The sequence below is a fragment of the Denticeps clupeoides genome, chromosome 13 (assembly GCF_900700375.1).
Source record: "Denticeps clupeoides chromosome 13, fDenClu1.1, whole genome shotgun sequence".
Taxonomy (NCBI): domain Eukaryota; kingdom Metazoa; phylum Chordata; class Actinopteri; order Clupeiformes; family Denticipitidae; genus Denticeps; species Denticeps clupeoides.
This window is the reverse complement of record NC_041719.1, coordinates 11,740,500-11,753,305: the sequence shown is the minus strand read 5'-3', so window position 1 is coordinate 11,753,305 and position 12,806 is coordinate 11,740,500. Positions and strand designations below refer to the sequence as shown.

The 12,806-nt window shown below is 47.9% G+C and overlaps 2 protein-coding genes across 2 annotated transcripts; one reads left to right on the top strand and one right to left on the bottom strand.

The window, feature by feature from the left end:
• Nucleotides 1-4,013: 4,013 nt before the first annotated feature.
• On the bottom strand, nucleotides 4,014-5,491 carry ndufa11 (NADH:ubiquinone oxidoreductase subunit A11). The gene is made up of 4 exons (XM_029000680.1): nucleotides 5,050-5,491; nucleotides 4,704-4,796; nucleotides 4,371-4,493; nucleotides 4,014-4,291 (listed from the first exon to the last, which is right to left on the bottom strand). Exons 1-4 carry the CDS (start codon nucleotides 5,126-5,128, stop codon nucleotides 4,179-4,181), a joined length of 408 nt encoding a protein of 135 aa, XP_028856513.1. The 5' UTR covers nucleotides 5,129-5,491; the 3' UTR covers nucleotides 4,014-4,178.
• A 69-nt stretch (nucleotides 5,492-5,560) lies between these two features.
• On the top strand, nucleotides 5,561-12,390 carry vmac (vimentin type intermediate filament associated coiled-coil protein). The gene is made up of 2 exons (XM_029000679.1): nucleotides 5,561-6,231; nucleotides 11,670-12,390. Exons 1-2 carry the CDS (start codon nucleotides 6,041-6,043, stop codon nucleotides 12,022-12,024), a joined length of 546 nt encoding a protein of 181 aa, XP_028856512.1. The 5' UTR covers nucleotides 5,561-6,040; the 3' UTR covers nucleotides 12,025-12,390.
• Nucleotides 12,391-12,806: the final 416 nt, after the last annotated feature.

Below are 12,806 nucleotides of genomic sequence, written 5' to 3'. Positions count from 1 at the left end.
ACAGCAGCGGACTATGTGCGTATTTACAGTGATTTAAAAAATCAGGGACCATTGTGTTTACTGGATGAAATGCTGTGTGGTCAAGAGAATATTTATGTATTTTTGCAGTGAATTATAATAACACTCAGACAGAGAGAGAGCGAGAGAGAGAGACTGAGGTTTTGTATTTTACCTAAAATAATTAATATTTTTCCAGTTTCTGCAGTCCAGCTACTCATAGTTCAAATATTTGTTCAATCACAATGGACTTACAGTATTTGGAAAAGGCATTTGGCATAAGGATGGAATACTAACCACATTCTTCTTACTCTGCAGGTTCCGAACTTCTGCCTGGCATCCGTTGCGACGACTTCAGCACAGAGAAAGTGCTGCAGCACTGACATTCATCCTCCTGCCTTCTCTTGGTTAATGTGGAGTAAATGAAATGAACGTAATGCGCACAGCTGCCCCTGGCCAGACATCAAGTGTGTGTTAATAAGGGGTTTATTTACACCCTCTACAGTGCAATGAAAAGCACAATTTGTGTGGTCTAGTTTCCGACCCACATAAGAAGCACATAAACACTTGCCTGATGTGGAGCCTGTTCAGCATCTAATTATCATCTTGTGGTAACAAGAGAGGTTTGTGCAACACACCAGAACGTATTTTGAATCAATATATATCAATATGCTGCAGATATATCCTATACATACTCTGAGAAGCAGGTCAGGAAAGCACAGAAGGCATTTTTTAAAAAGGACATAGCGTGACATGCATGCTGAGATATTTTTTTGCCAAAATTAATTTAAAAGTGAAGGCTTTCATAGCTGTCTGGAAGACATCAAGTCAGATCTATAAAATATCTGCAAAACTGTCACCAATAAGAAATGCATTCACATATTTCTCACCTGAATCCTGCTTTTATAGAGCACTTCCATGCTAACCATGCTATAAAAATTCTTGAACCTTGGCTCAAACTAAACCGCACTGGTGTCTATGGCTGTAATTGGAAACAAAATCCTATGAATCTGAAAAAAATGAGCAAAGCTTGGCAAAGAAACTGCCAATAAACCCCCCTTGATCCAAACTCTCCAAATCTCCTCTTTACAACATCATTTCTCCATCTTTAAAATTGTATAATTAGCGTGTTAGTTAAATTGGTACTGATATGAGTCCTATTTATGGTCAGAGCCTTCATAAAGGCAAGTGAATTTGATTATCTTACTTGAAATAACGGGAGAAGGACTGGGGTCTGGCGCCCCCTACAGGTAAATGAATAAATGATCCCAGGTATTTGAATATTGGGGAAAATAACCTGCTTATATTCATTACTGGTAAACTAGCCGTTGTTTTCTTAAACCCTCTACTCACTAACGTACTTATCTGTGTGTGTTATGGGCAGCGTAGACATATTTTTTGTGTGTGGAATGGGTCACAGTCGACATCGTTCTTTCATGTCAAAAAAATGGCTTATATTAATTGTTATTATTATTATTTATTATAAATTTATGAAACATAGGCATTAACTGCTAATGTTTCCAATCTTTTTGGACAGAATAGCATAACATACATTTCTGAGCAAGTGAAATCGAAGTACATTATAATCAAGCAACTCTTTTTTTTTTCAAATAATATCCCAAAAAAGTCTTGATGGAACCATCCAAGCATCTGTCTGCTCCAGTCCACAAACGTTTTATGCAGGCTAAAAATGTATTGGTCATATTTTTGCAGAACAAACAGGAAAGGAAGGAGTGAAACGATGGCTCATTTTTATATGAGGTTCCAGTTACTAGAATAAAACAATTTGATATATACCTGCCTGAAACAGGATCATTTTGGTTTTTACAGGCTGAATAAAAGTATTTTCTTGCTCAAGGGTCCCTCATAAATCAATTAGAAGTAATAAAAGGAGTTCATGACAGATATTCCTCTCAAATAACTGACAGCTGTGATGCTGATGGTATATAATCTCTAAAGGGGACTTATAGAACATACTATTCAACTGGAAAATAAAGCCAACATCTGATGCTCAGATGCCTTGGAATTGCCCGCAGTGCCTGTCTGCACATTTCAGCTGCTTTCTGTAGCCGGTGTGCTGATGGGGCTGGGCTCAGTGTGTCAAATTTGAGAAGTTCACTTTCCTGAGTGGATAGGATTTCCCCTGGCTCAGCACCCAGTAAATTATTCAGGGGTGGGATTCTCATCATTTGATAGCATAGTGTATTGGATAAGGCCTTATACTGTGTCCAAATATGGATTTTTTTTTCTCTCTCCAAGATATTCTATCAGCACATACAGTAGAATAGAGATTTCATCTCGAAATGAAACCCTGTCTGTGGTATATCATTTTTGTAAAACAGTGACACTAAATGACCCAGAGCCTGTTACTAAATGCTCGTTCATTACACAGCCTTTTAGCACCCGCTACATTATTTTACTATGGGTTCGTGCATAGGCTTACACTGCAATATATTTGCTTGCAATTTCCACGTAACATCTTCCTGGAGATATTTGTCCTTGAATATCATATTGTGCATTGCTGCTCTCCAGCTATTGTTTGCACCTGTGTGGTTCGTTTATTGTTCAGGTATTTGATGATTGTATAATGCACCTAAGCCAAGTGTGACTTAAAGGTCAGATGTCTCAGAGATGCAGGAATCTTTTTTTTAGTTGACTGGAGCAACAATTTATTGAACAAATAGAGATTTTTAGATATTATAAGTGATTTTACCAAACAGCCATTGCAACTGCAGACCCCAATAGATGCCCCCACCTCCTGCATTTATTTTGGTGTAAATAACCTAGTTTATATTTTTATGTCTGTATAATTCTAGTAACTGCCTAAAATGAGCATTCAGGACCGATCAGGTACGTGCCGCTAGACTGAACATTTTAACCCTGTATCTTTACCAAAAGTACATCAACTAGATTTAATGAAAGGTGTATTAAATAATCATGATGGACTTTGATTGATTGTGCACAAGACGTTGGCTGCTTCACATTGGTCCCTTCTCAGGAGATCCACAGGCTCTAGTCATCTGAGCAGGCAGTTTCTTTAGAGTACATTAAAATCAAAGGTTTAATTAAGCTCTGAGGAAAGCCAATAGAGTCTGGAAGAGCATTCCTGGTAGTATATCATCGCCGTCAGTTCCTGTTTTAAATCACTTTCTCGGCACATACACACATGATAGAGCTATCTCATTTTTAATAACTCATAAAATATGCTTAGTTTCTAAGGAAATCTGACATACTTGCTCTTCGCAAAACTGAATGATCCCAATGATTCAAAATGCAGTTCTTTTTATTCAAAATTGGGGCTAACTGGAGTGCTCAACATTTTTTTACATGGCACAAAGCCACAGGGTAGGATGTTTGCTGGTGGATTGATTGAAAATGCAATTAATCGTTGATTCTTTTCATATTTCAATGAACATTAATGACTTGAGTTTATTTGTAAAAACATGTCCAAGCATTTAGGAATGTAAAATTAATGAAATATGAAAATTTAATTAGATATACTCATTACATGCATCAGAGATACAGCTTTCTTCATTTTGTAGGTTTAATCCTAGCTTCATGCCACACGCCAAGACACAAGGTGGTGTGCATGGTAGACCCACGAGAGATATGGCATTTACTTCCAAAGTAAAGTGAATCTGTGACTTTTTTTTACCTGTGAACATGAAGACAGAAATGACTATTATCTTTATTCTTTTGTAACAGAGAATTAAAATGTAAATGTTCCTCCATTTTTTACTGCTATAAAACCAGTTTTAAACCAGATTTGAACCTAGGCATCTAGGGGATGTGATGAAATAACAAGCTTGATCCATGAATGCCCCAGATCTAGAGGCTTACTTAGAGCATTGGTATATCGATGTCAGGTAGGACAAAAACCTTCAGAGATCTTGTGGAGTGTATGCTTTGATGACTCAGACCAGTGATGTGAATGAGCATGGAAGTATTATTATTGGATACATTATTCAACAAGATTGTAAATGCATGGTTACAATGTGCATGATCACTTCCATCTGTGAGCAGAAATCTGGAACTTTATTTAAAGGCAACATTTTCATTTTACCTCGGAGAGACGCCAAATCACAACAACAATACAACAACAAAATGTATTGTTGTTAACACAGGTTTATTTAATCAATATACAATATACACATCAGCATTTAACTAGACAACGTGCAAATTTAAAGCTCGGGAGGGCCACTTAATTTCCATCCTTCCATCTTGCCAATTTTTGTGAGCATAGCCACTGTGCCCAGGCCAAAACATGCAGCCGTGCCCGTGATGGCACTGTGAGCTGTGTAACACAGAGACAAAGAGACGTCATCAATATCAAGCACTTGCAATTAATTGTAAATAGGTACTATTTTACGTACTCCGAGCTCCAAGAAAAATCCCAGAGGAACAGCCACCGATGAAGTAGTTAAGAGGATCATCTGGGGAATCTCTCACTTGGGCACTGACACAAGTAGCCAGTCCAAATATTGCCCCCAAAGATGCTAAAGAATAATAAAAAAAAAAATCAGAATCAGAGAACGTTAGTAAGTAAATTGCTTACACTACAACTGAACAGAGAGGAAGACATACAATAAACATACAACAAGTGCACAGAGAGACTGACATACATTTATGAGTATAAATTAAATAGGGTTCTCTTGAAGGAAAAAAAAAACATTTTGTAGCTATGAGAACAATGAAATCTCTGTTACCCATGGTCACTGTTCCCGATGCTGCCCTCTGCAGAGCTTCAATGGCTGTTTCAGGCTGGAATAACACTATGTGGTAGGCTGACCCAACCAGACCTTGGTAACGCAACAGACAGAAGAGCAAAGTGTGAAGCAAAACGACACGTTTAATTTCATTCACTTGGTCGAACTTAATAGCAGCCTGTTCTGGTGGCATCCGAATACACAGCCAGCTCGTGGCTAAACGAAAACGGCACTGAACACGGGAAGGAGGTCAGTAACTAGCAGCAGTGTTTACATCCTCCGCGGACAGTGCGGCCGAGACCAGGCGTGAAAACGCGGCGCGCTATTCAGCGCAATGGCGACTTACCGAGGGCAGTGCCCAGCTTGGTGGTGATCCATGTCTTCTCCGCGCACTCCTTGCCCTCTTCCAAGTCCCAGTACCCCATTCTCGCCGCACGCCAAGGACACGGCCGCTCCGCTGCCCGACGGAGCCCTGGAGGAAGACGGCGGGGCTTCCGCCTCGCTGCTCCACTTGCGCCACCTGCAGGGCCGGATGGCGCACCGCGGACATTTAAAATCCATTTGTGGTGTTTGAAATTTGCAGCAGCTAGATTTAAGTATTGTTAGAGGCACTCGCCTAAGTAAACGATTTTTGACGAATTTGCATTGAACAAACACATAAAAACTGATAAACATGTGTCAACCCGTATTTAAATTCTACAGGATGCATTTTTCTGCAGATATCAAATAGCTAATTGCACATGACTGCATTGCCGATTAAACGTAATGTTTAGTTCAATAAAAAATGTCTTAATAATATATAACAACTGGACATTACGCCTTTATTAGAAAATTTGTTCAATGAAGTGGAAGAAGGAGGAGGAGGATGATGATGATGATTTCTTCCGGGGCAGCCTGTAATCTACAGGTTTCGCCGAACCTGGCTGCCAAGTTCCCGACTTTATAACTTAACGTTACGACGTATTCGTCCTTTTTTTTTTACTCCAGATCGGACAGCGTACTGTCGTCATTCCGAGTTTTTTTTTTAACATTTGGAGGCGAGGAATCATCTGGTGCGCTCCGCGTTGGCAGATTTGTCTGGAGTTCCCTTTTTAACGCCACAATCTCGCAGCGTTCCGTCCGGTGTTTTTTCTCTGGAAACCGCGTTGAAGCTGCGGTCGTTTTGAATTCGGGAGCGGTAGAGAAGTGAAGCTAGCCGCGTAGCCTGCTGCACCGTCCGTGTTATGAGGCTACGCGGCAGCCCGCAGCCCCGGATCGAGGTAGTAGTGGCTGAGTAGCGAGTATGGCGTAGTAACGTGGAGTGACGTTGCCGGCCCCTGCCTCGGTGCCTGTGTGACATGTCTTCGCCGTCACCGGTCCAGATCAGGGAGGCGAACGCGCACCTCGCGGCGCTGCACCGGCGGGTGTCGGAGCTGGAGAAGCGGCTGGAGGCGGCGGAGAACACGGTGCGGGAACAAGCCGAGAGCCTGATCCGCAAGGACGAGCAGCTCCGCGCGGCCACGCGGGACATCGCGGAGGCCAAAGACAGGTGGGGCGTGGACACCACCTGTAGGGGTGTGGTGTGTAGTGCAGTGTAGCGCAGGGGTGTGGTGTTTAGTGTAGTGTAGCGCAGGGGTGTGGTGTTTGGTGTAGTGTAGTGTAGCGCAGCGCAGGGTATGGTGTGTAGTGTAGAGTAGCGCAGGAGTGTGTATAGTGAAGGTGTGTAATGTAGCGTAACGAAGGTTTGTGGTGTGTAACGTGGTTTTGCTCTAAAGCGTATCTTCAGTTTATTAGTCTTGTTCATTTGTGGCTGATATTGTGTTAAATTATTGTGTAGCACAGGTGTATGGTGTGTAGTGTAGCGTAACACAGGTATGTGTACTGTAGCGTAACAGGTGTGTGTACTGTAGCGTAACGCAGGTGTGTTTACTGTAACGTAACTCAGGTGTGTGTAACGTAGCGTAACACAGGTGTGTGTACTGTAGCGTAACACAGGTGTGTGTACTGTAGCGTAACACAGGTGTATGTAACGTAGCGTAACGCAGGTGTGTGTACTGTAGCGTAACGCAGGTGTGTACTGTACTGTAGCGTAACACATGTGTGTGTAATGCAGCATAACGCAGGTGTGTGTAACGTAGCGTAACGCAGGTGTGTGTGCTGTACTGTAACACAGGTGTGTGTACTGTAGTGTAGCGTAGGCGTGTGTAACGTAGCGTAATGCAGGTGTGTGTACTGTACTATAGCGTAACGCAGGTGTGTGTACTGTTCTGGACTGTAGCGTAAGGCAGGTGTGTGTACTGTACTGTAGCGTAACGCAGGTGTGTACTGTAGTGTAGCGTAACGCAGGTCTATAGTGTGTAGCGTAGTGCAGGGGTTTGCAGCGTAGCATAACGCAGCTGTGAAGCGTAACGTAACACAGGTGTGCAGCGTAGCATAATGCAGATGTGCAGCATAGCGGGTGTGTGGTGTGTAATGTAGCGTAGCGCGGGTGTGTGGTGTGGTCTGTAACATAGCGTAGCGCGGGTGTGTGGTGTGGTATGTAACGTAACATAGCACGGGTGTGTGGTGTGATGTGTAACGTAGCGCGGGGGTTTGTTGTGTACCTAAGCGTAATGAAGGTGTGTGGTGGTGTGTGTGGTATGTAGCGTAACACAGGGGTGTGGTGGTGTGTGTGGTATGTAGCGTAACACGGGGGTGTTGTGTGTGGTATGTAGCGTAACGCGGGGGTGTTGTGTGTGTTATGTAGCGTAACGCGGGGGTGTTGTGTGTGGTATGTAGCGTAACGCGGGGGTGTTGTGTGTGGTATGTAGCGTAACGCGGGGGTGTGGTGTTGTGTGTGGTATGTAGCATAACGCGGGGGTGTGGTGTTGTGTGTGGTGTGTAGCGTAGCCTAGCGGGGGTGTTGTGTGTAGCGTAGCCTAGCGGGGGTGTTGTGTGTGGTGTGTAGCGTAGCCTAGCGGGGGTGTTGTGTGTGTGGTGTGTAGCGTAACCTAGCGGGGGTGTTGTGTGTGTGTGGTGTGTAGCGTAGCCTAGCGGGGGTGTTGTGTGTGGTATGTAGCGTAGCGGGGGCGTGGCGTGGTGTGGTGCGTAGCGTAGCCTAGCGGGAGTGTGGTGTGGTGCGTAGCGTAGCCTAGCGGGAGTGTGGTGTTTGTGTGTAGCGTAGCCTAGCGGGGGTGTAATGTGTTGCGTAGCCTAGCGGGGGTGTGGTGTGGTGTGTAGCGTAGCCTAGCGGGGGTGTGGTGTGGTGTGTAGCGTAGCTTAGCGGGGGTGTGGTGTGGTGTGTAGTGTAGCTTAGCGGGGGTGTGGTGTGGTGTGTAGTGTAGCCTAGCGGGGGTGTGGTGTGGTGTGTAGTGTAGCCTAGCGGGGGTGTTGTGTGTGTGTGTGGTGTGTAGCGTAGCCTAGCGGGGGTGTTGTGTGTGGTATGTAGCGTAACGCGGGGGGTGTGGTGTTGTGTGTGGTATGTAGCGTAACGCGGGGGTGTGGTGTTGTGTGTGGTGTGTAGCGTAGCCTAGCGGGGGTGTTGTGTGTAGCGTAGCCTAGCGGGGGTGTTGTGTGTGGTGTGTAGCGTAGCCTAGCGGGGGTGTTGTGTGTGTGGTGTGTAGCGTAACCTAGCGGGGGTGTTGTGTGTGTGTGGTGTGTAGCGTAGCCTAGCGAGGGGTGTAATGTGTAGCGTAGCCTAGCGGGGGGTGTGGTGTGGTGTGTAGCGTAGCCTAGCGGGGGTGTGGTGTGGTGTGTAGCGTAGCCTAGCGGGGGTGTGGTGTGGTGTGGTGTGTAGCGTAGCTTAGCGGGGGTGTGGTGTGGTGTGTAGTGTAGCCTAGCGTGGGGTGTGGTGTGGTGTGGTGTGTAGTGTAGCCTAGCGGGGGTGTGGTGTGGTGTGTAGCGTAGCCTAGCGGGGGTGTGGTGTGTAGCGTAGCCTAGCGGGGGTGTTGTGTGTGTGTGTGGTGTGTAGCGTAGCCTAGCGGGGGGTGTTGTGTGTGGTATGTAGCGTAACGCGGGGGTGTGGTGTTGTGTGTGGTATGTAGCGTAACGCGGGGGTGTGGTGTTGTGTGTGGTGTGTAGCGTAGCCTAGCGGGGGTGTTGTGTGTAGCGTAGCCTAGCGGGGGTGTTGTGTGTGGTGTGTAGCGTAGCCTAGCGGGGGTGTTGTGTGTGTGGTGTGTAGCGTAACCTAGCGGGGGTGTTGTGTGTGGTATGTAGCGTAGCGGGGGCGTGGTGTGGTGTGTAGCGTAGCGGGGGCGGTGTGTAGCGTAGCCTAGCGGGAGTGTGGTGTGGTGTGTAGCGTAGCCTAGCGGGAGTGTGGTGTGGTGTGTAGCGTAGCCTAGCGGGAGTGTGGTGTTTGTGTGTAGCGTAGCCTAGCGGGGGTGTAATGTGTAGCGTAGCCTAGCGGGGGTGTGGTGTGGTGTGTAGCGTAGCATAGCGGGGGTGTGGTGTTGTGTGTAGCGTAGCCTAGCGGGGGTGTGGTGTGTAGCGTAGCCTAGCGGGGGTGTGGTGTGTAGTGTAGCTTAGCCGGGGTGTGGTGTGTAGTGTAGCCTAGCGGGGGTGTGGTGTGGTGTGTAGCGTAGCCTAGCGGGAGTGTGGTGTGGTGTGGTGTGTAGCGTAGCCTAGCGGGAGTGTGGTGTGGTGTGTAGCGTAGCCTAGCGGGGGTGTGGTGTGGTGTGTAGCGTAGCCTAGCGGGGGTGTGGTGTGGTGTGTAGCGTAGCCTAGCGGGGGTGTGCTGTGGTCTGTAACATAGCGTAGCGCGGGTGTGTGGTGTGGTATGTAACGTAACATAGCACGGGTGTGTGGTGTGATGTGTAACGTAGCGCGGGGGTTTGTTGTGTACCTAAGCGTAATGAAGGTGTGTGGTGGTGTGTGTGGTATGTAGCGTAACACAGGGGTGTGGTGGTGTGTGTGGTATGTAGCGTAACACGGGGGTGTTGTGTGTGGTATGTAGCGTAACGCGGGGGTGTTGTGTGTGGTATGTAGCGTAACGCGGGGGTGTTGTGTGTGTTATGTAGCGTAACGCGGGGGTGTTGTGTGTGGTATGTAGCGTAACGCGGGGGGTGTTGTGTGTGGTATGTAGCGTAACGCGGGGGTGTGGTGTTGTGTGTGGTATGTAGCGTAACGCGGGGGTGTGGTGTTGTGTGTGGTGTGTAGCGTAGCCTAGCGGGGGTGTTGTGTGTAGCGTAGCCTAGCGGGGGTGTGGTGTGGTGTGGTGTGTAGTGTAGCCTAGCGGGGGTGTGGTGTGGTGTGTAGTGTAGCCTAGCGGGGGTGTGGTGTGGTGTGTAGCGTAGCCTAGCGGGGGTGTTGTGTGTGTGTGTGGTGTGTAGCGTAGCCTAGCGGGGGTGTTGTGTGTGGTATGTAGCGTAACGCGGGGGTGTGGTGTTGTGTGTGGTATGTAGCGTAACGCGGGGGGTGTGGTGTTGTGTGTGGTGTGTAGCGTAGCCTAGCGGGGGTGTTGTGTGTAGCGTAGCCTAGCGGGGGGTGTTGTGTGTGGTGTGTAGCGTAGCCTAGCGGGGGGTGTTGTGTGTGTGGTGTGTAGCGTAACCTAGCGGGGGTGTTGTGTGTGTGTGGTGTGTAGCGTAGCCTAGCGGGGGTGTAATGTGTAGCGTAGCCTAGCGGGGGTGTGGTGTGGTGTGTAGCGTAGCTTAGCGGGGGTGTGGTGTGGTGTGTAGTGTAGCCTAGCGGGGGTGTGGTGTGGTGTGGTGTGTAGTGTAGCCTAGCGGGGGTGTGGTGTGGTGTGTAGCGTAGCCTAGCGGGGGTGTGGTGTGTAGCGTAGCCTAGCGGGGGTGTGGTGTGTGTGTGTGGTGTGTAGCGTAGCCTAGCGGGGGTGTTGTGTGTGGTATGTAGCGTAACGCGGGGGTGTGGTGTTGTGTGTGGTATGTAGCGTAACGCGGGGGTGTGGTGTTGTGTGTGGTGTGTAGCGTAGCCTAGCGGGGGTGTTGTGTGTAGCGTAGCCTAGCGGGGGTGTTGTGTGTGGTGTGTAGCGTAGCCTAGCGGGGGTGTTGTGTGTGTGGTGTGTAGCGTAGCCTAGCGGGGGTGTTGTGTGTGTGGTGTGTAGCGTAACCTAGCGGGGGTGTTGTGTGTGGTATGTAGCGTAGCGGGGGCGTGGTGTGGTGTGTAGCGTAGCGGGGGCGTGGCGTGGTGTGGTGTGTAGCGTAGCCTAGCGGGAGTGTGGTGTGGTGTGTAGCGTAGCCTAGCGGGAGTGTGGTGTGGTGTGTAGCGTAGCCTAGCGGGAGTGTGGTGTTTGTGTGTAGCGTAGCCTAGCGGGGGTGTAATGTGTAGCGTAGCCTAGCGGGGGGTGTGGTGTGGTGTGTAGCGTAGCATAGCGGGGGTGTGGTGTGGTGTGTAGCGTAGCCTAGCGGGGGGTGTGGTGTGTAGCGTAGCCTAGCGGGGGTGTGGTGTGTAGTGTAGCTTAGCCGGGGTGTGGTGTGTAGTGTAGCCTAGCGGGGGTGTGGTGTGGTGTGTAGCGTAGCCTAGCGGGAGTGTGGTGGTGGTGTGGTGTGTAGCGTAGCCTAGCGGGAGTGTGGTGTGGGTGTGTAGCGTAGCCTAGCGGGGGTGTGGTGTGGTGTGTAGCGTAGCCTAGCGGGGGTGTGGTGTGGTGTGTAGCGTAGCCTAGCGGGGGTGTGCTGTGGTGTGTAACGTAGCCTAGCGGGGGTGTGGTGTGTAGCATAGCCTAGCGGGGGTGTGGTGTGTAGTGTAGCTTAGCCGGGGTGTGGTGTGTAGCGTAGCCTAGCGGGGGTGTGGTGTGGTGTGTAGCGTAGCCTAGCGGGAGTGTGGTGTGGTGTGGTGTGTAGCGTAGCCTAGCGGGGGTGTGGTGTGGTGTGTAACGTAGCCTAGCGGGGGTGTGCTGTGGTGTGTAACGTAGCCTAGCGGGGGTGTGCTGTGGTGTGTAACGTAGCCTAGCGGGGGTGTGGTGTGGTGTGTAGCGTATCCCATTGGACATATACATTTTTACTATTTCATTACTAGATATAGCATTTAATTTCTTCTTTTTGCTTTTTCTACAAGAGAGATTTCCTATCTCCATGAAAAACTTTGCCATTCTGAGGAAACCATTCAGAAGTTTCAGCACATGGTAAAGGAAAAGGACGGAATCATCGGACAGTTACAGCACCGGTGTCAGCTCTTGGACAACATCTGCAAAGGCCGTCCTCTGCTTGACAAGATGTTGTCACACATGGCAGAGGCAGAAAGAATGGGACCGGTCATTGACTTTAGCGAGGCTGCTGTCAGCGCGTCCCTGACGGACGGCGAGTCAAACTGCAGCCCCAGCCGCGTTCCCAACAACAAAGACTTTTCTCTGAGTGAAGACGACACGGACGACCAAGAAATAGATGGAGTTGTGTTTGGGACTACAGTGTAAAACCAGACCACCACTGACAGATTATTCTTGGCATGCCGAAGCTTGAAAGCATTTCTTTGGCTTTCTTAGATATCTATTTTGTTCCAATATTGCTCTGTCCGGTTACCGTACGTTACTGATTGGATCGATCTTGTTACGTATTTCCAGTGTCTTGTTTGAACAATTAGGAATGGTCATGGTGTGTGCCACAGGGTCAAAGAAAGCACACAAACAGTTTCAATAAATATTTGAGAAAGCATCAAACTGCAATCGTGAACCAGTGCTTCAGTAAAAGTGTTTCCTGAGATTTTATGAATTTCACTTTTAAGCGGTCTTGTCAGCCACTCCTTTATATCCCCCAAACAATTAAAAATTGTGCCACAGCCAGTTTGCCTAATAATTTGTATGAACAAATCCAGTCATTACTGAACACTTCTACCAATTGGCCGGTTGTCTGTCTCCTCCAGAACCCCAATCTAGAAATGCCAATTAAAATATTACATTTACAGCATTTATCAGACGCTCTTATCCAGAGCGACTTACAATCAGTAGTTACAGGGACAGTCCCCCCCACCGGAGCAACTTAGGGTTAAGCGTCTTGCTCAGGGACACAATGGTAGTAAGTGGGATTTGAAACTGGGTCCGTAGGTGAGTGTGTTACCCACTAGGCTACTGCCACCCTACTAAATACATAAGTTTTTTTTTTTTTTTTTTAAATCCAAAAACACTAGAGAGATTACAAAAGCATCTTTATTTAGTTATTTATTCTTTCCATACAAAAAAAAGCAAGTGACAAGTGGGTA